The sequence below is a fragment of the Homalodisca vitripennis genome, chromosome 1 (genome assembly GCF_021130785.1).
Source record: "Homalodisca vitripennis isolate AUS2020 chromosome 1, UT_GWSS_2.1, whole genome shotgun sequence".
In the NCBI taxonomy this organism is placed as follows: domain Eukaryota; kingdom Metazoa; phylum Arthropoda; class Insecta; order Hemiptera; family Cicadellidae; genus Homalodisca; species Homalodisca vitripennis.
The window spans coordinates 26,749,021-26,770,917 of record NC_060207.1 but is presented as its reverse complement, the minus strand read 5'-3'; the positions used below and the strand labels follow the sequence as shown (position 1 = coordinate 26,770,917).

Genomic DNA, 21,897 nt, shown 5'->3' with positions numbered 1-21,897 from the left:
ATCCCTGAATAATTGGCTATTAATTTTAGTAATCTAATTTACTCTTTCAAGGGTCAAAGAATTGACAGCAGCATGTTTCTTTAACCAACTTCTGAAAAAGAGATTGTTAAAATAATAAACTACGTGAAGATTTGCAAGAAGTGTTGCAATTGGTTAAGATTATATGAATACTCTATTAAATAATTTTTAATTCTATAGCAAAAACCTCAGTCATATATAATTAAAACAAGTTTTTAATCATTGATTTTCCCAAATAATTATGCAATTTATAAAATTGTGTCTGTTTTTAAAAATAAGGAAATCAGCTCAGAAATTATTAATTGTGCTCAGAGACCAATATTGTATTTCTTTGTGTTATTGCCTAAGTTTATGAGATACTATTTGTAACAGGTTTATTGATGTTTAGAAGCTAAAAGTATACTTTTTGTAAATCAACATCAATTCACAAGAAGAAAATTCACTTTGTCCGCCATAATCAAATTTTTTAATTAAATAGTGAAAGAAATAATAAATGGTGATTACATTTGTGGTACATTTTTGGATTTACAAAAAGCTTTTGACTGCTTGAATATAGGTACTTCACTTGATAAATTAGAAAACTAGGGAATAGTAGAGACACCTCATTTAGTCTACCGAAAACAATTTGTTAGTATAAAAATATTATCAGGCTAATCACATCTAAAAGAGCTGATATTAAGTGTGATGTGCACCAGGGTTTTGTTCTTGGTCCACTGTTAGTCTTTATATACATATATATAAAGGACATTGGAAATGGAAATGTAATCCTAATCAGACAATTTTATATGCATACGACACGTCTATACTTACAAACAAAAAAATTGGGAAATTAAGGACATAGGAAGTACACAAATTAATAATACAATGCAATACGTTAATAAAAACTTTTTAACAATCAATGCAAATAAATTGATAACTGTAAATTTTACCTCGAATATAAAATCTTCCTTTGAAATTCAAATAGCAATTTACGATTTAGTGACACCAACTTATGATTCTACAAAATTTCTCTGATTGATCATCGACAAAAATTACAATTTGAATGAACATATACTACTCTTTGTTTAAAGTTATTTTAAGTAATATTTATACTTAGAAAAATGTGTAAATTCTGCAATAAAAAATTGTATATTATATGCATTTAGGAAATACATTTCAAAATAAAATTAATGAAATATTATTAATACAAAAAAATCAATACATTATATCTCTGGTATTGTTTATGATTTGTGTACTAAAATTTAAAGTACTTCATATTATGACAGTCTCTTGTTAGTTGTGTATAAACTGTTGCTGTACACAGCTACTTCAAATAACTTGACACATCTTTAGCAATATAACACAAGGAGTGCAAACAATATTGTAACCAAAAAGCAGACTATCAAACAATATTCATTAGCAAAATTATCTCTCGGACCAAAATTATGGAATGCCCTATCAAATAGTTTAGGATCACTGACATATACCATGTTCAAAAGACAAATTGGCCTTTTCCTCTTGGATCACCTATTTTATGAAGTCGTTTGGAGATTACTGATGGATTAAACGGTTATTGTAAATCTTAAGAAATTCTTTTATCAGTATTCTAAAAGGGTTTTTGATTTATAGATTAATTTATAGCTTTTTTTTAGAAAGCTTTGACAAACTGAAAGATTGCATTGTTTTTAATATTGCACTGTATAATAATCGAATTGCACTCTTTGGCATAAACTAGATGTACTTGAAATTTTCTTAGATTTTAAAACCCGGATATATTAATAGTGTTGCCAGAACACGGCCAAAAATCTTACGAAATTGATTCTTTCAATATAAAAGGATACATGACTGCCTCGCACTAATGCCAGTATTCTTTTAAAAATGGTGGTGTCTTAATATTGGCAAGAAATTCCCTGGAATTCAGTCCCATTTGTATCTCAAGGTTAGTGCTGAAATAGACTGGAGGAGGGTGGTAGCCAGCATTAAAGTAACACTTGCAAAAATGGGTATGTATAAATATAATGTATAACATTATTGCCACCTATCGTTCCTAAGACTCAAATTGAAGTGCTTTCCTATGAGGGATCGTAGAACTGTGAGAAATGTAAAGTATTCTAAGGGAAATGCCATAGTTTTGGAAAATATGAATGCGAACTGGCTTGAAGGAAATCATGCAAATCTTATCTGTTTGCAAGTTATGATATGAGATAGTGATGGAGATAGTAAATTCTCCAACTCGGTGACTGACACCTAATTAAACATAATTAACCTGGTTTTTATCAGTCTGCTAACCAATAGAGTTATGTGTGAAGTGCTCGGCACCGGCATGTCAGACCACTATGCTCAGCGCATAATCATTGCGGACAATGCTGCCTCACCTTTTCAGTTCAGACAGAACTCACTATACCAGATTAAGCCCGATAAAAAATGTTGATTTTTGAAGAGACATATCCCAGATGATGCATGGTATTATAATATCAAGTAAGATATTAAAGGAACTTGACCTCCTTCTTCTTGTTAAGGGCGGCCTATTGCCATGAACTTAAGTCTAAAGAGCCTTTGGCGCATTCCGGAAGTGTGCTATGAGGCCAGCCAGTTTACAGTTTTGACAGTTCTACAAACTGCTGAAAACAAACAATCAGGTCCTCCTGGGGAAATTCACTACCCTTGTCCATACCACCAAAGATGACATAGCACTCCCTTGTTATTGCAGGGCGATCAGATAGCAGGTGTTTAGCAGTTCCTTCCTGCCCGTCACAGAATCGATAGGGAGGGTTCTCCCTGACAATGAAGATATTTCTTCAGGTGACCATGTCTCTTGATTAGACCCACAACCTGAGAAGACACCAATCTACCTCAGAAGATCAGATGCCACCCTGAGAGAAGGTGATTGCAGGGACTAACCTACTCATTCATAGGCATGGATGTAGTATCAACCTTCTCTTAAATTCAGTGTAAACCCATTATAAATAAAAAAATTTTTATAGCAATCAATTACCCATACGGGTTGAAATGGGATTGAAAGTCCTAGAATAACGATATTTTGCTATTTCCATCTTCCCAATGTCCCAGGAAGATGAAATTTTACACACATACTTCATGATTGCACAGAAATCAAAAGCAATTTCATAGAGATCAACCACCAATAGGAGTTTTTCAACCCCTACCAGAACTATATTTTATATTTAACCTTCTCGGTGTTCTAGAATGAAATTTCACACATCTTATACACTTAACAATAGATAGGTTGATAGAAATAAACTTTTCAGACCTAGGTAAGTATATATATTTTATTAATCTGTGCAACAAGGCAAATGCTACTAAGGGACTGGAAATAAGTGAAATAACTTAGACCGGAACTAGTTTTTATTTTACTGAAGAAGAATTGACAGGCCAACACATGTATTTTATTGATCAGGGCAACAACGCAAACGCTACTAGGGCTCAGGGAACAATTTAGATCGGAGAAAATTACAAGGGCTGAAAATTGACACTTATTGACTAAAGTAGACTTATATGATGGAGTATTTATATAAAGTATATATTTTTGCAACAATACAAATTCTACCATGGCATGTGAAATATTGAACCATAAATGCTTCTTCATGCGCTAAGCCTAAAATAAGAGCCAGTGTCAGTTTTGTTTAACTTTTGAATTTTTTTTAAATCAATTGTGAAATAATTTGTACCTTAAACATGTCTATGTTTAATTAAAATTATATTGTAAGTGCTTTCACCAAGATTTCTACGGACTTAGTATTCCTCCATTCTGGTCTAAAATAGTTCAAATGTAACTGACATTGTTGCAATTGTTCATTCAAATATTATGGACTGTTGGAGAGAATTTGTGTTTCATTGACACTCATAAAATTTGTTTCATTTACCGACTTTAGGGCTTCAAAACATTGCTCTTTAAACTTAAATTCAAATTATTCTGAAATAGATCAGGTTATTGGAATATCTCCAGTGACTATTACTTATTTTCAGGAGTGTATTATGTTATTTTAAAAGGATATACCTATGACGTACCTATATACATAATTTGACAACGCTTATCATTTACTTATATTTAACGATAATAAATTGCTATTGATGATTGTTCATGACCTAGTCATTAGCCGAAAATATTTACCCGGATGTGCACAATTTTTGTCCAAAAGAAACATATTGGTTCAGAGAAAGATTGATCTTAACTCCTAAAGACAACCCTGTAACATACATTAACAATATTTTATTGGAGCAGCTCCCTGTACTGAGGCTGTTATTGTTATGAAATACCAACTGATACAGTAGTAGAACGATAAGACGCTGATCACTATGCTGTCAAGTTCTACATAACCTTAACTCACTAGTAATTTCACCTCACAATCTGTGTTTGATAGCTGGATCTCAAATAATGTTGTTACGAAATACCATCCCTCCTAAACTGTGCAATGACACAAGACTAAAAGATAAAACTTTGCACCAAAATATCATAGAGGCCACCATATTCACTGGTTGTGGGACAAGTGAAACTGTCTTCATGCCCAGTATTCCCACAATTTCTTCAAGTTATAAGTTTTCAGTTACAATTTAAAAGACTACAGTTCCCAGTCAAACTCTATTTCTGTATGGCAGTGAATGAAGATCAAGTGTAATCGTTACAAATTTCTGTAGAGGATTTTAGGAGCCCTTGTGCCTACCACGGCCAGCTGTATGTGGACTACTCTCGAGTCTAGTGACTGCGACACAAGGGTCATACAAAAAATGTTGTGTACAGGGAAGTTTTAAGCCAATGAACTTACAAACATTAATGACTGACTCATTTATTACAGTCTCAAAAACAGTAATATGTGAATGTTGAGATTAGCTCCAGTACACCTTCCTCTCAGTGCAGCGTCTGAAATCTGTCACTGTCACAGACGTGGCTCATGGAATCTGAAGTCATATTCGTCTGAAGAGATCCAAAACAAATTCGACAATGAAGAAGCTAAAAATAAACTCTTACAATGTTTTGACATCAGACACCTATACTACAAAATATAGTTAATCTAGGTGAAAAGGTATTCTCAGGTGCTGCACTAAGAGGAAGGTAAACTGGAACTAAACTCAACATTCAAATTGAATCAACCCTTCTCACTATGTGTAGAAGGGTTACTCCACCGTGCTTTGGGATCGTGTGTAAAACACGGTGCATATATCAACCTCACCAAACCTTCACAATCATTGCTCATGCTCATGCAAAGATTGAAACTATGAACAAAACTCATATGAAAATCCAAGCAGGCGTCAATGTATATGAAATAAATACTGATTAATCAGACGCTCTCTGACTTCAGGTCTTTCGCATATTGAACTTACTGACAACGCCTTAGGCATGGGTAGAATCACCTGGTGCGGATGCTTAGCTTCGTGAAGCCTGTTATAGGAAGAAATTTAATTGCACTGTATAAGAAGATAATATATTAATACTTTATATTCATTAAATTGTTTACACATTTCTACTTTCAGTTTATTACTTAGTTTTTACATACTTGTCATAATTTATATATGTATATATATACTGATATTCGAGGCCAAAGTATTAAAATAATAAATCCTTTAAACTATGAAAAGATGATAAATACTAAAGTAACTTTGACTTCAATTTGTAGAACCACTTGTGTATTGTTACAGTAATGTTACATACAAAGAGATAATTAAGCAAACAATAAAGTAGTTTGATTACTGTTAATTGAAAGCACAATTTTTCAAAACTTAATATTTACTTCTTACTGATTAAATAACCCGTAAATACCTAATTAAGGAATAATAAGTCAATTACATAATAAATCAACATAATTGACATACACAATTTATTACGAGACTTTTAATAGTTGGTTGAGTTTTTTACTGGTAAACAAGATGTTTTGATTGCAAAATAACTTTCTGACAGTCTTAACAGATCGCAAATATGTTTGCAACCAATAAGTTTAAAAGCATTGATTATTTTGTATTACAAAAAAGAAATAATTAAGGTTCATCTTACTAAATATAATAAAGAAATCCAACATGAATAAGGTCTAGCCTCTTGAGTATTCTTTGCAGAATACACCAGTTTCAATTCCCATTGAGATTTCCACTAATTTAAGAGCTCTTATTGAAAACTGAATTAAGTTAAATTAATGCAATCCCAAATTATATCTTACGTCCATTTAAAAAAAAAGCATAAGCAAAATAAAAACAATATAGAAGTACACCACACCACGTGTTCGCCAAGGTTGCATTCAAAATTTCAAATATATAGCTCATTTTATTCACGAGATGTCTTGCGGACAGATAAGACAAAAACACTATCGTACAAAAAAGAAGTTGAAACGAGAATGACATATCATAGAACTCATTTTTGAAAACAATGCAAAATGTAAATTCTACACAATTATGGAATCTTTCTCAACATTATCTTGCCACATGATATATTCAGATATTTGATCATAATATTGGGTTTCATATCAGTTTTCAAATAATTAATAAACGTCTATACACCAAGTCGCTATAAAATGATGTTCTATGTGTTGGGATAATTAGGCTACATGTGTTAATATGTCACATGTTTGAATTTCTTATGGGTTGATTGAGTTTGTTTACAAACTTTTTTTCTTTTTACTCTATGCCACATTAAGTCAGCAAAATATTATAAAAATAAGTTTAGGTAGTTAGACAACATGTGTAAATCTCATATATTTGTATTTCAGTTTGTATACAAATTTATTTATTCTGTTATTTCTCCTTGCCATCATGGTTACCTATAAGATCAATGTACATATATACGGTAATAGTCAGTCAAATCCTATGTTTGACATGCACCATCGAACTTAGTATTCCTCAGAAAGAAAAATGAAGCTTCATGCACAATGGGTCAGTCCATTTTGGTGATATCGTGTGGACAGACAGACAGATAGACAAAAAAGAAATTTTCAGCCCCAAAAGTGATATGTTTTGCTAAAGCTCAGCCAATAATAACATATAAATCATTTAAGTTCAAAATAATGTAGGCCTACATACAAAACTTCTAACTCTGAACACTTACCCTCCACAGACTTCTCCTTTGTGGCTTCTGTGGCTGACCATCCTCTTCATTGCTGACACCGAGACGAACGTAGTCACTTTCCACTGTCATTTTAATAACAATAATCCACCTTTATTCTAATTTTTGGTAACTTTACTTTACTTATGTTTCTTAAACGTTAAAACTGACTTCAGTCTTCAAAATTACAGCCATCTGAAAAATTACAAATTTAAATAACTTGGGTTAACGAATTAATTGTTGCCAGTAAAGAGTTGATTCTTAGATATAACGTGCTAGACTGTTTGTGATTTGAGTTACGATGTTGTACTAGTCTGATTGTAACTACTAAAGTACAACAAGATTGAACAGGTCAAGATTGAGCATTCAACACAAACCAACCACACAGAAAATGTACGATAAATATTGATTACTTTCCATCTGAATTTCACATAGGTTTAAAGAATCCAAATCATGCTCCCATTTTGGAGTTAACAAGTTTACACTGACCTTGCAGATCATATCAAACCACCTGCAATATTGAAATATTCATTACTAATTAAACATTATTTTTCCTACACTCAAACTCAAATTTATACCACACTAACAAACAACCATCAGTTTAACAGAAATATGCAAAGTAATCTGGCTTGAGAATGTTTAGTTCAGCTATATTCCACTCAGTGCAAGGTCTGAAATCTAACACTTTCACAGTCTTGACTCCTGGAATCTGGAGTCCACAACAGTGTCAGATCTCAGACGCTGCACTGAATATAAGGTAAGGTGGAGCTAAACTCAACATTTGCATTGAATCAACCCTTCCTATCATAGATGTTTTATGTGTAATTTGGATTGATTACAGTACATAAACTTGATTCACTTCCAGGCTCTGATATTTCAGAATATTATCTTGCAACAAGGTAGTAGCCAATAGGGGAGGAGAAAGGATTAGGAGTTCAAAAAGTAAAGCAATATTTTTAACGATTCATATATATTTTGTGTTTGATAGATGAAAAGTGTAATATAATGTTTTACTCTGTTAAACAATACAGTATAGTACAAAAGGTGTGATAAACATAACAAAAATAAATAATAACATCTGTCTACAACATTAAATTTATGTAATACCTAAAAATAATGTAAAATTAACTTAAATTTTATATTAAACATTCAAGCATAGTTGAAAGGAAGATTTCATGTGGGACTGACTTTCATTAAATATTAAATTGAGGATGCATTAACTCAATTCTGTAACACTTTCACTTTGTAAAGAGAGTATCACTGCTGCAATGCATTTGTCACAGTCGATGTATATACGAACTATGCAATGATTTCTTTACAACTTAAAACTTTATATTTTGCGTATTGCATGTTAGACTTATTCGTTAATACCTTTATTATAACAAATATTTGAATAATATGTAAAAGTCAATACTTTCATTATAACAAATATCAATATTATAACAAAACTCTTTATTTTTATTAAACAATTCTAAAGAAACGATGTTGAGCTGGCAAGTTTAGAACATTTTTGTAAGATTAAGTATATAGCATTTTGTAAATACTTTTAAATTCTTGCTTATAGATATATTTGCCATTATTTGGGTACCTTGATTTATATTAAAAAGTTATAGTAGGAACTAGATAATTCAAAAGTTGAAATTTTATATTAAAATGGCGGCTCCACTAAGTTTCAAAACATAGTGGGATATGATTCATTACTTTGTCCACTGCCTTAACCCTTTGAGCGCCAAGTGCCGACATATCGGCAAGCAGAGTAGTTACGAATATGGCCAACTGCCCAGGTATCGGCAAGGGCGGTACACGTGAATACGGCCAAGTGCCGATATATGGGCAAGTAATACTTTTTTATTTATTGATCGCGTAACAAACTAAATACTATCAATATTGGTACAAAAACTAAAGCTTTTGAATATAGCTGTAAGAATATGTAATTATACATGCAGTACTGAAAGCGGTGTTTATGTTACAAAAAACAAGCGAGAAGTTGCGTGATTCAGAAGGCTGTGGCGGCGCTCTCAGCTGATCGCTTCCCGCGTCACATGGTCATTACTTGTTGTTATTTCGCGCCCATTTCGCTATTGTTTGTTTACAGCTAAGGTTTATTTGAGTCTTTGGTGAGTTGTTGTGTTATAATTCTTCTGTTTAGTATTGTTGGATGTGAAATATGAGTGCTCCCAGTAAAAAGAAACGTTGTCAGTCTCTGCAAGTGAGAATACATTAGTAAGTGGTTTACAACGTAAAGGAAATGCAGCTTTTATTGATAACAGTGATGATAGTTTTCAAGATGACACTACGAGCAGTAGTAGTTCATCTTTGGATGGTGACAGTGAAAGTGTGATGACACAGACGCTGACCCGGACTTTGAGCCGTACCCGTCAACATCGGGACAAGGTTAGGCCTAGGCCCTAATGGTAATTTCCACCTCCCTCCAACCCCCAACTTGTATGAATCGTCATCGGAAGATGAGGCCCCACAACATAGCCAGAATGCTAGAGGTGGTCCAAGACCAAGAATGAGAGTTGGTCGTGCTCCTGTTCGAGGAAGAGGTGGGGACAGATGTCGACCCGACCCAGAACCAGAAAGTAGTAGTTGGATGAGCTAGGCAGAAGAAATTGATCGTGGGTTCGACCATCAATTTACTTTTGAGGAACAACCTGGCCCTAAACATTGCCCTCCGGTAAATTCCAGGCCTATAGATTATATCAATCTGTTTTTTACCGCTACATTTATTGCAACACTGGTAACAGAGACAAAACCGCTATGCAACTCAATTTATGTTGACTAATGTCTTATCTCCTCAAAGTCGCATGAAGGATTGGGTCAGGGTTACTGTAGATGAAATGAAAGGGTTTTGGCTGTCATTATAACATAGGCATAGTGAGAAAGCCTAACATTAGAAGTTACTGGGCTAAAAATGCGGCTCACTCTACACCTTGGTTTCGAAAAATGTTTAGCCGAAAAAAAAAAGAAACCGATTTGAGTTAATTTTGAAATGCTTTCATGTTGTTGATGGGAACACATTAGCCAGAATTGGTGAACAAAACTATGACCCCTGCGGTAGATTCCAACCCGTCATTGAACATGTCAAACCGACTTTTCAAGTTTCACTATACCCCCTATCGAAAAGTGTGTCCATAGAACGAGTCATTAGTTGGCACGAAAAAAAACGGAACAGGTCTTACTCAATATCTGCCCAAGAAAAAACATAATCGCTGGGGAGTAAAACTGTGGGTACTGTGTGACTCAGTTACACACTATTGTTTGTCTTTTTTTTTGTTATAAAGGGGCACAATACGCAACTGATAGTGAACGGAGAGAAATTGAACGCAGTGGCTTGAGCCATTACGTAGTAATGAAACTACTGCAAATGGGAAACCTTCTAAAACAAAGGATACCATATTTTTTGGACAATTTTTTACCACTATTTCACTGGCCAGAGAATTATATTCAAAAATGACCTGGTTGACTGGTACAATTCGGAAAAATAGAAAGGGAGTAAAGAAAACCTTTGCTTGGAAAGTATGGTGTTGGTCAAAAAAGGTATCTCAGGAAAGGACCATATTGCAGATGGCATGGCAGTGAGAAAATAAGCAATAAATCACAGTTTATTTTAGTTTCTTCTTAAAAGCTGGCTTGGCAAAAACAGTTCAATTTACATGCATGAGTCGGGGGAGAGTTATAATAAAAAGAAAGCCAGACATAGTTCATGAATACAACATGGGTGATGGGTGGTATAGACGGTACCGACCAGATGTTATACACATACTTGGATGAAAGACGTAATATGAAAACATGGAAAAAAAGTAATCTTCAACATTTTTGGTCGTATGGTACTCAACGCCTACATCTTATATAAATTGAACACGACAGAAAATGTACTAAGTCGGTTTGAATTTACAGTTTCAATTGTCGACGACTTAGCGCTCCCGAGGCTGATGACCAGGACCAATGTAGAAGCTTTAATGGAGAGAGCTGATGGTCCAAGGAGACGGGGTTTACAAAAATTTCCAAACGGTAAGGAAAAAAGTTGTGTACTGTATGTAGCGGCCGCAACAATCCTGAAGGGAAACGCCGGAGAACACGGAACATGTGTCTGAACTGTGAAGCCGGTGTTCAACCTGAATGTTTCATGAAACATAACTGCCCATAAAAAACCTGAAGGATAAAACTGTAAATATGTAAAATAAGTGTTTTTTTTCGTGTGTTAATTTTTGTGTGTGTTTTTGTATCTCATTTTATGATTCAGTGCTTATTTCCACTTCATTGGCCAGACATTTGGCTTCACCAAAACATATATGCCTAAGGTATGTAAAAGTAACTATTTGTTACTTATGCTGAATAATTAAATTATATCATACATGTTGTTTGAGATATTTCTTTCAAAACTTTGTATTTTTATTCTTAGATAGATATGAAGTAACATGGCATATATTAGAAAATGAATTAAATTGTGTTGAAATGTCATTATGTAGCTGCAAAAATTAAAATTTTTACTAATAAAAAAATATATACAAAATGTAAACTAAAAAATTAATATTTTGCAAAGTATGAAAAATATTTAAATAGCACTTGCAAATAGGTCAGATTATTACCTGCAAATAACAAAAAAAAACAGAATCATTTATGTTTTATTTACTCAATTGTTATAGAATTCCGGTGAAGGTCTACAAAAAACACTGATTTAGGACTGGCCATATTCGTATGTACCAGGCGTAATTGGTCTGGCCGTATCGGGTTCGCCCCGCGCTAGCTGCTTGGCGCTCAAAGGGTTAACATAACTAACACCAAAAATTACTTGAAGTTAATGTGTAATTATGCCTTGGACTCCTCGTTGTTGGGCATACAAGCATGTTCTCTTTAACTCAATGAAAAATAATTTTATTTACAATTTTGTCAAGGAATGTAATGTAATGTAATGTAAGGAAAAGACAATTTTGTCAAGGAATGTAATGTAATGTAAGGAAAAGATATTAAAGTTTTCTTCATCCCTCTTGCTTTACAAATTAGTATGGATTAATAGGACTGTCTCATGAATTCTTGCAGTATGTAAAAATGTCGCTCCAAAGGCCAGACTGAAGTTCTTGAGTGTTCAGGTTATGCTTTATACAGTTTGCACCCAATTTATTTTCATATGATGGCTTCTTGCTGTATTGTGTGGTGCGGTGTAATACAAGTATGCTTGCCTTGTGTTGTAATAGTGGATATTTTCCTCTTGTGTGTAGCCCTACTGATGCTTGTACGTAACTGAAGTGTGCATGTAAAGACATTACTGTTTGAATTTCCAATGATTTAAACACTTCAGATTTTCATCTCTTTTGGTTCAAGGTTAGCAAATGTTATTATAGCTTTCTTCAGCAGAATTAGGATTCTGTTTTTAAGTTTTGTTTGGTTGTAATACCCCATTACATCAAACCATACCTGATATGAGAATCAATCAAGGCAAAATAAGCTGCCTTTGATACACTGTGCCCTCCAATCCACTTCTTTCTTCCCACAATAAAAATTCCTGATCTAATTTCTTGATTGGATTGTTTGCATGATTAGTCCGTATAAGCACAGTGGCTACGGTGACTACCAGTAGTTTGGATCTTTTTCTACCGTGAGATCAGGTATATACTGAAATTTATACAGGTCTTAACAGTATCCTTGCCACATGAAGGACACTCCACTGGGAGACTTGCACAATCATCTAACTCAATCTTGCCTATGTAGAATAATGAAGTTGCATTCAAATTTTTAAATTCAAAACACTCAGCATATCTCATGGACAAATATATGTCATCATCATAGTCGTTTTTGCCTACGACTTTGTAGGCACAATTTTGTAGTATTTTACTAAATCCTGGAATGCAAGGGTAATTCGATAGCGATTAGATTCTACTGCGGGAGATGACTGTTGGGAGTTGACGAGGGTTCGTTCCCTACAAGCCAAAGGTTCTTGCTAGCCTAGACATAAGGTTGTGCCATTCCCTGCTTGCTTTGACTAGAGAGGGTGGTTCAGAGCGGGCTTTCCCTTCTTCCGGGAGACATGACTTAAGATTAGTGCCCTATATTCTTTCTCATTGGTCTCAACAGGAGGTGGCTGCAACCCCCAATCATACCAATCCAGAATATCCTGTCACTTCAGAAGCACAAAGGTCCTTATAGGAATAGGTGCAATTTCTAAGTTTCTTGTCCTAACAGACCAACTGAGCGCTCACATGATTTAAGCTCGAATTTAGGTACCATCAAAGGATGTTTTTCATTTTTCCCAGAATTGCAGGATGGCGCAACCTAAACCCACACTGATGGTCAAGCTCATTTTAGATCGGTACTATTCTGATATAATTTCAGTAATTACTTAGGCTTTCCTTCCTTTAATATAATTGTACTATTTCCCTAGATACCTTTATTTTATATTTTAAGTTGGAATTTTGACAAATTGTTTGAAGTGGCAAAAGTAAACAATTACTGTTTCTTCATATTGTTATTTTTATCTGTATTTATTCTAAATTTGTAAAACTCCAAATAAATAGCTTTTTTATTGAAAATGAATGAAATGAATAGTTAAAGAGGTAATTAAAAGTACATATTGACTATGACCAAAAACTCTAAATTGCAGAAGACATTGAAACACATTTTATTTAGAAAAAAAAATATAGTCAATATAGGGTAACGGTACTTTGGGATTATACCGACCACACCAGTATGAAGAACACAAAAATATAAATTTATAGAAACAAACATGATAGAACGAAAAAACAACTCTTTAATTACAAAATTACAAATTTACAAGCATTTCCAGGTATTGTGATCGGTATTGTTGTTGCTGTTATCTTATCTTTCTCGAGAATCCCAATTACGGCAGGCCGCGCGGCATCACATGATTATTTAAGTTTTTGCACGGTACATAATTGCCTTTCCATTACAATTCAATTTATATTTCTGATCAGCCCCTTTAGAATTTGATATTTTACTGATAGGTACTATCTCGAGGGATGTTTTACCTTCGTTGACATCAGCGCGGCGCAGCACCAAATGTGCTGCCAAAGCCCACGCTGATGGCCGGAGGCACTCGCATTTTGGGTGGCAGAGTGTGATCAAGAATAAAAACAAGTTTTGAATTTTTTTTTTTTTTTCAAGAAAGATTAGTTTTTGTTTGGTAATGTTTGTTTTTGTTGAATTTTTGTGTTTGGAGAAATTTAGGGGTAAAACACGGAAGTACAACAAAGTGACGCACCAGCTGAACGGGCGGCGAGACTCTGCAATCACGTTATCTACTAGACCGCTCAACTTTGACCTCTGTCTGAGGATGGGGAGGGGTTTGCGATAAGACAATTCCTGTTTTATATTGACGAAATATTGTTCTACGCTAATCTAGTAATCAGTAGAAGCAAAATGTCAAATAACGATTCATGTCTGGGTGTGGTCGGTATAATCCCAGAGTACCAAGATAACTTCTAAAAATTGGGAGTTATGGTACCCCTTCCCCCACCATAAAGGGAGACCTTTAGGACATAGTCAGGCTGCAGTATAAGAAACATCCACCACTGCAATGAAATCCTGATTATTGATTAAAAATATCGAAACTATCAAATACAACATTTTACCTGTAGATGTTCATAATTAATTATTGCCTGCTGTTTTTATTTCATTTACATACAGAGTAGGCTAGTGACATAGGCAAGAGCAATGGCGATGATCAAACAATTATTATCACAAATTGTATTTTTAAACATTGAACAATGTTTTAATTGGTTACCAAATAACCTTGCTTCTTTAAATCTGAAATGTCCAGTTTGTAGTGATGAGATGAAAACTAGAGTCAAAGGTGGAAATCAAACAGTGTTTCGCTGCAAGAAAAGTCAGAACAAACACTACGTTCAAAGACTTGAGAATACTTTTTTGAACATTCCAAATTTGGTATTATGAATATATTAAAAATCATGTACTATTTTTGTTGGAATCAAACAAATTATAACTTTTTAATTAATAGGCCTTTGTAGTTTTGATGGCATTAATACCGGCAAAAATACCATTTCAGATTGACTAAAATAATTGTAAGTACTTCACTGCTCAAAAACAATATAAATAAAGTTTTGTTATGTTATATAATTTGAAGCAAAGACATTTATTGTTAATCTATTAATTTGATTTAACATCAACAGGACTTTGGTTATTTGGCATTATTATTTGAAATACCTATTACGTTATAAAAAATATTTTGTTTTCAGTATGTTTAGATAGTCAAGAATATCGAGGATTCAATAGTCATGAATATTGATGTTTCAATAATCATGATTTTATTGTGGTGGTGGCTGCTTATACTGCTGCCCATAATCATAACTGACTTTTATAATGACCTCTTCCATGCTTACATATTTGTAAGTTTTAGTAGAACTACTAAAAGTAGCATTGTACCCCCACATCCCTTGTCACGTCATTCGGCAATTGTGGGGAGGGTAAATAATTACGCTGTGGCTATATGACCGGCTACCGTCTGTAGATTAGACAGACGGGCGATGAGTGGTGACGTAACGAAAGGGCAGCCATAACTGTCACCTTTACACCACTGCCTTAGAAAACACAATTTTGTAGACTATTTTATTAATTGCATATTATGCATTGGTAATGTATTGAACGGTAATGTAATAAAAGTGTATGCTTAAATAAATTAAAAAGAAGAAATATACAACTAAAAAATTAACCATGTACCAGAATCTACACTTCGTAGTTTATTAAGATATAGTTTTGTTTCTCAACAATTTTTTCTGGAATGTTTCAATTAATAGTCATTAAGAGAACTCATAATTAATTATAAATCATTTTTGTCATATTAAATATGTATTTCATTTAATAGCATAAAATAAACTGGAACATTTGTTTTATTTACTAATAACACTCAAATGGTTATGATTTCATTGTATATTGTATGTAAGTGGTAAGGGAAAATTAGTCTCTCGTCTTGGGATATTTGAAAATTTAATTCTTCCATTTGCCGATTAAAAATAGTTTTATTATTAATCACTTATGTATTATCGGACTAAGTTCTTATAGAAGGGATCTTGGTACAAGTTTTAAAGTATATAGCATACAGTCTACATCACTACCTAACTTTTCTATTGTTTTCGGCAAAATACTGTCAAGCTATACAAACGTCTGGATGAGTCAGACAGATGTAAAGTAACACTTAAACTGGAACTTGAAATGTTATACATCAATGTATAATTCTCATTCATTGTTATAAAACACAGGGATGTGTCATTACGATAACAGATAGGATAATTTCTTATTTAACAAAAATCAATCATGAAAATTCCTAAAATTGACTCTAAATATGAAACTTGAATTATTATAAAGCCGTAAAATGCATTATAAGACAATTATTAAAATTGAATTAACTGAGAACTTATAATATTTATTAACTTAAAAAAATGAGAAAAATAAGTAATTCACTTAATAGAGTTGTAAGAGGGATTGGATGTAATTTACCAATGCGGTATAATGCTGTTACTAAAATGTGACAAATAGCTCTTTGAAAGCATCCAAATTAAATAGTTAGTTATAAAGTTTGCATAATGTTTACAACGGATCAATACTGTGCATTTTATGATCAAAAGATAAGATCACTGTATATTTCTAAAGATTTAAAATTTTTATACGTACTTGTAATTTAATTTTTGTTTGTATTCACACTTATGGAGTTTAATCACAACTGCGAAGTTTGGTGCACAATATTGAGTATATTTAGGGTATAGACCTATTTCATGAAATATAGTAACAATTCACTTTTAAATTTCTGTTTGAAGCCTTATAAAAAGTATGTAATTTGAAATCGAATTCAAGATTCATGTATAAATGATGTTTTGGTGTGTAATCTAATGTATACAGCTTATATTGATCCCAAAACTCTCAAAGTAATAACCCATGTTTATGTATATAGTGGTTTTAATTATTATCCACAGATAAAAGAAACATTTGAAAGGTCATAACGAATTTGTAGAGACAAAGGTGGTAACTTGCTTGTTTTACTATATATACTTTTATGTTGTATTGCACACAAAAATAAAGGAAAAGTACGTAGACAGTAACGTTTACATATAAGTTGTTTGGCTGCCAAATTTTATATATACCCAAACTGTTCTGTAGTTATCTCTTTTAATAACAGATAACATGTGTACTGTAATTAATTGTATTAGAAAAAACTAAACCAGTGTTAGGTTCAGAAGAGGGAGTGAAAAAAACTTTAAAAAACAAATTCATGTTTTAAATGTATCTGTATAAGAATTTTAACCTAACATTAATACATTTAGCATCAATTTCACAACTTTGACGTGCATTACCTTTCAATAACTCTCTAAGTAATGATGGTTTACTTTTATATTCAGCAAGTGTCTATCCTAGAGTATTATGGGTTCTAGGCAAAAATAAAATTAATAGTTTCTAACAACCAACCAGTAACTTAATTTTACTTTTTCTGTTCTTTCTCAACTCAATGGAATGTTCAACAAGTTTGTGTCGACGTTGGAACCTCATCTTTATGTTTGATGTAATGAATAACTTACAATGTAAAATCTCATCATTAATTACCAAATGAATGATATTTTATTATACACCACAAGTGCTAGAGCTACTTCAAACCTTTGATGTCACAGTCTGTGACGTCATAGTCGTTCCCGTTCTTTGAACCAAGACCAGTGACCGGGCAAATAGCCACTTCGAAAAAATTATTGTTTGGTTTTCCAAACAGATGGCTATCCATCTACATGTTACAAAATAGGTTGGTTAAAACCATACAACTGTCACAAAAGAAGGGTAGTGGGGGAAATGTATTTTCATGTTGTACACTTTCTATTGGGCATAGGAACCCACCTGCAGAATTTTTCAAACCCACTGGATCATTGGAAACAACCTAACCTATAGAGCCAGACCACTAACTAAATCAAAGAGTAAGATTTTTAAAATTACAATATCCTGTATTAGGCTAAGCTAATACAAGATAGGATAGGACTTTTTTTATAAATATACTGAAATGAGATTATTTATCTAAATTGAGGTTAACTTACCCACAAATCCAAAAACTTTAAAATCACATAGGCTTATATATTTTTCTTGTATATGATTAGCTGTACATTCCATGTACAATTATCACATCCATGTACAATATAAACAATATTTAGGAATGTTAATTCCATACGAAATATCTAACAAAACAAACATTAAGTTTTAGCAAATGAGAGGAAGAAGATTAAATTTTTAACTCGCTTCAAAATTTGTAGTAATGTAGTAATTGGTAGTATCAACTAAATAAAATTTAATTGATACTATAAAAACAGAAACTCGTCACTTAACACGTAAACTATTATAACGTAGTGTATTCCTAAATCTATCTTTCTATGTTGAAGTTAAATCGAATTCTAAGCGTTCGAGTTCGAGGTCAATCATTTGGTTATCGTCTGAGTATTTTTGTTACGACAAAAACATCTGTTAATCATATGGATATGTGTGTTTTTTCCTCTTTTGAACGTTCTGGATCAATCTGTTTTTAACATTATTTTATTTACAAGTTGTTGCAACAAACCTGTAAACACTTTGTTGAGTAAATTATTATATGATATTAAAAAAAGTTAGTAATCTTGAGCCAACAGCATCAATAATTAAATTATGTCGATTGTTTATATCAAAACCGACCACGAAGGCCCAGTATGTAACATCTTTGAAGTCTAGTCGTAGTCAGGCAATTGTTTAAAAAATTCACTGCTAGAAAATTAGGAGTATTTAATTTGACAACATATGTTTTGCTGTATCTAGTGATTTCTTGCTTACTGTTTTAAACCGTAATGCAATTTTATTTTAAGTGAACCATAGAGCATCTACAATGTAGCTTGAAACTTTAGACTGAAACATCTAAATGATTTCTCTGTTGGAGTTGCAGGCAATACCCCATAGTTGGATATCACAAGTCCACATAGGTTTTAAAATTTGTTTGTACAAGAGCAATATGTTTCCACGATCAGTTGGGATTTTTGCCAAGATGCCAATTCAAATTGCGAAATGTTATATTTGGTTATATTGAGTCTTTTGGTCTATACAATTACGCCAATTCAACATTCTATCAAGATGCAGCCCTAGATGTTTAAAACTTTGAGCTTCTGGAATTGCAATATTGAGGCTGACTTTTGGACACATTTCATGTCTTAACGAGAACACGAGCTAATTTACTTTAATTGGCACGTACCCTCCACTTTTGTTATCCACAAAGCAACATCATCAACAACGTTTTGTAGATTTTCAGAAGCGTCTCTATGGCATGAAAGTAACGTCTGCAAGCGTAGCTATCGTTGTCTCAATCGAAGTTAGCATTTCCGCTGTAAATAAAGAATAAAGAATCGCAAATGACGCTTTCTTGAGGAATGCCTGACTCAATTTGCGCCAAATTGATAATTCCGTTAAATCTGATTTGAAATATCTGTCACTCAAATATGATTTCATAATGGCATACACTGGGTGTGGTGACAGCGTTTCAATTTTAATAACAGACCAGATGCTTGCACCTTATCAAAAGCTTATCTTATTCATAAAATAGCTGGTGAACAAAATCTCTTATCTTCTAGTGTTTGCCTGATAGAGTAACAAATTCTATGGGTATGCTCTAAAGTAAAATGCTAGCTTAAGGGAAAAACTTATGATAAAGAACTAAATCATTGCTATTGGTAATTAATCATTGGTGTTCAATCTTTTAAGGAAAAGCTTCTGGAATAATTTTGAAAGGATTGGTCGCAAAAGTCTGTACTATAACACGATATTGGTTGGTTCCCTAATTTATGTATTACTACGATTTATGCCACTTTTCATGATTAGTTTTAATATTCTACTCGTAATATTGTACTGAATATCAAGTTAACCAAAACAACACCTTTTATAAGAAGTTCTTTTGTCACATGTCCTGTAATCAAGTCATACCCAGGACCATTTTGAATTGTATATCCCATCTCTGATTTCAGCTGGAGTAAAAGGTGGAACAGGCAATGTCATCTGATGATGGGAGCCAAGAAACTTAAATATTTCATTGTCATAATTTAGAGCGTATGGTTTAAACACATCAGAAAAGTTAAGTAGAAAAATATACGCTTTTTCATCTGTTTTTTTCCCATGAACCATCTCCATTTTGTATTTGTGGCATGTGAATTATTGGTCTTTTTAAATACTTAGTGGCTTTCCACAGAGAATAGTATCAGTTATCCATTACCCGTTATCCTTAAGCGTATAGGTTAAACCAATCATTCCTTGATTGCATAAGTTTTTTTAGTAAGATTTAGGTTCGGTTAAGCCTTGTTTTGACCTAACGGCTACTTGTACTCTGCCAAAGGCGCCTAAGACTATGCATTTCTGGTTAAAGTATCCTTCTGTAAACCAGATAAATTATTGTATTACCCGGTTGTTTGTAAAAAATATCAGTTTTTGATGCCTAAGCGGCATTCTGAATAATTGTGCTAAGGTGATTAACTGCTTCTTCCCAGTCACAGTAGGATTTCAGGGGAATCTTTAGTTTAAGATTTGAATTAATTTATTTCTTAAAGGTGTCCTAGTCTGTATATCTGTTATATACAATAGGTAGTCTTGAGTTGGTTAGGACTTGAGCATTTAGACTTAACATAACTGGAAAATAACCGGAAGACAAATATAACAAAGAAGATACTGACAGATGTCTTAGTGAAGTTCCTTACAGAATTCCGACCTTTTGATAATATAGAATCCCAATTGATATTATTAGCATTGTAATCACCTATTACTAAGAACTCCCTCCCCCACCAAGAGAATATAATGTCATTAAATTGATTTTTGCGAATGGTGCAGGAAGGAGGGAAATACTGCTAACAATGTAACTGGAAGCCTGCATATTCCGCTGTTGCAACCTCAATATTTCATAATGTATTCTTTATTTATCAGAACTGCTGATCCTCCGCGTGCTCTATCTTATGGATGGTTTGTAGAGTATAGAAAAAGTTCAATAACTTCTAGAAATAAATTCTTTTAGTAATTAGCATAATATGTATTCGATATTGAGTTATAAAGAGTTTCGCATCTTGATAATATCTAATAAAGCTGTTAACATTTTACAAAGCAATTTGAAGCGTTGAATTCATTAACTGATTAATTTGGAAATAAATGTTGTTAATAGGTTTACAAGAGTGCCTATTTGTTGTGAGTAACTGATATATGAACATATTTTCACATTTATAAAGGAAACTGCGCATTTCGTTAACCGAAGTAGACTGACTAGTAGGGTCTGAGGGGTCACCTAGTTTGTAGTAACAGTAGCATAGCTAAGTGCCTTGAACGGAACGGGCGCGTCTCGAGTCTGCATAAGTTTGAAGTTAGGTATTAATTAAAAATTCCAATCAACTCGTAAAATCGAAATTTCCTTTTTATAAGTAGTATGTGGGGCTTTTGTGGAATATTTAAGCATGGAGTTAAGAGTGATGGAGATTGAATTGTGTGTCCTGGCAACTGTGGAAGAGTTTTTCATTTAGAGTGTGCAGTCAGACGTGTGATTTATTTGAGACTCGAGGATTAAAAAAGGATTGGGCTTGTGGTGAGTGCCGACCAAGGGGAATATTAGCTACCACAAAGCAAGCTATAACTCACTTGTCTATCCAAGCCTCACTGGTAAGTGTCAGTTAAGTGCTTTTAATGAAAACTTGTGTTAAGAGATTAAAGAGAATCATAAGGAATTTGGTGAGTTTAGGTTGGCCTTGGAAGTGTTCTCTGACAAGCTTGAGAGTACGAATAAACTCATAAAACAGCTAACAGAAAATTTTCTACAGAAAAGAAGGGTCACGTTACCAACGGAGTAAACGTCGCCTTCTAGAAGA

The 21,897-nt window shown here is 33.2% G+C and overlaps 1 protein-coding gene across 2 annotated transcripts in view; it reads right to left on the bottom strand.

The window, feature by feature from the left end:
• Positions 1–18,470, bottom strand: part of LOC124358537 (endoplasmic reticulum mannosyl-oligosaccharide 1,2-alpha-mannosidase-like) — a 68,681-nt gene extending 50,211 nt beyond the window's left edge. The window contains exons 1-2 of one of the 2 annotated variants that reach the window (XM_046810849.1): positions 18,088–18,470; positions 7,043–7,234 (exon numbers count right to left, since the gene is read on the bottom strand). In XM_046810849.1, the coding sequence (XP_046666805.1) occupies positions 7,043–7,132 (90 nt within the window). In that variant the 5' untranslated portion in view covers positions 7,133–7,234; positions 18,088–18,470. Of the gene's footprint in view, positions 1–5,334; positions 5,393–7,042; positions 7,235–18,087 lie in introns of those variants that run through there. The other variant, XM_046810841.1, reaches the window with a different exon arrangement.
• Between the last annotated feature and the right edge of the window lie 3,427 nt (positions 18,471–21,897).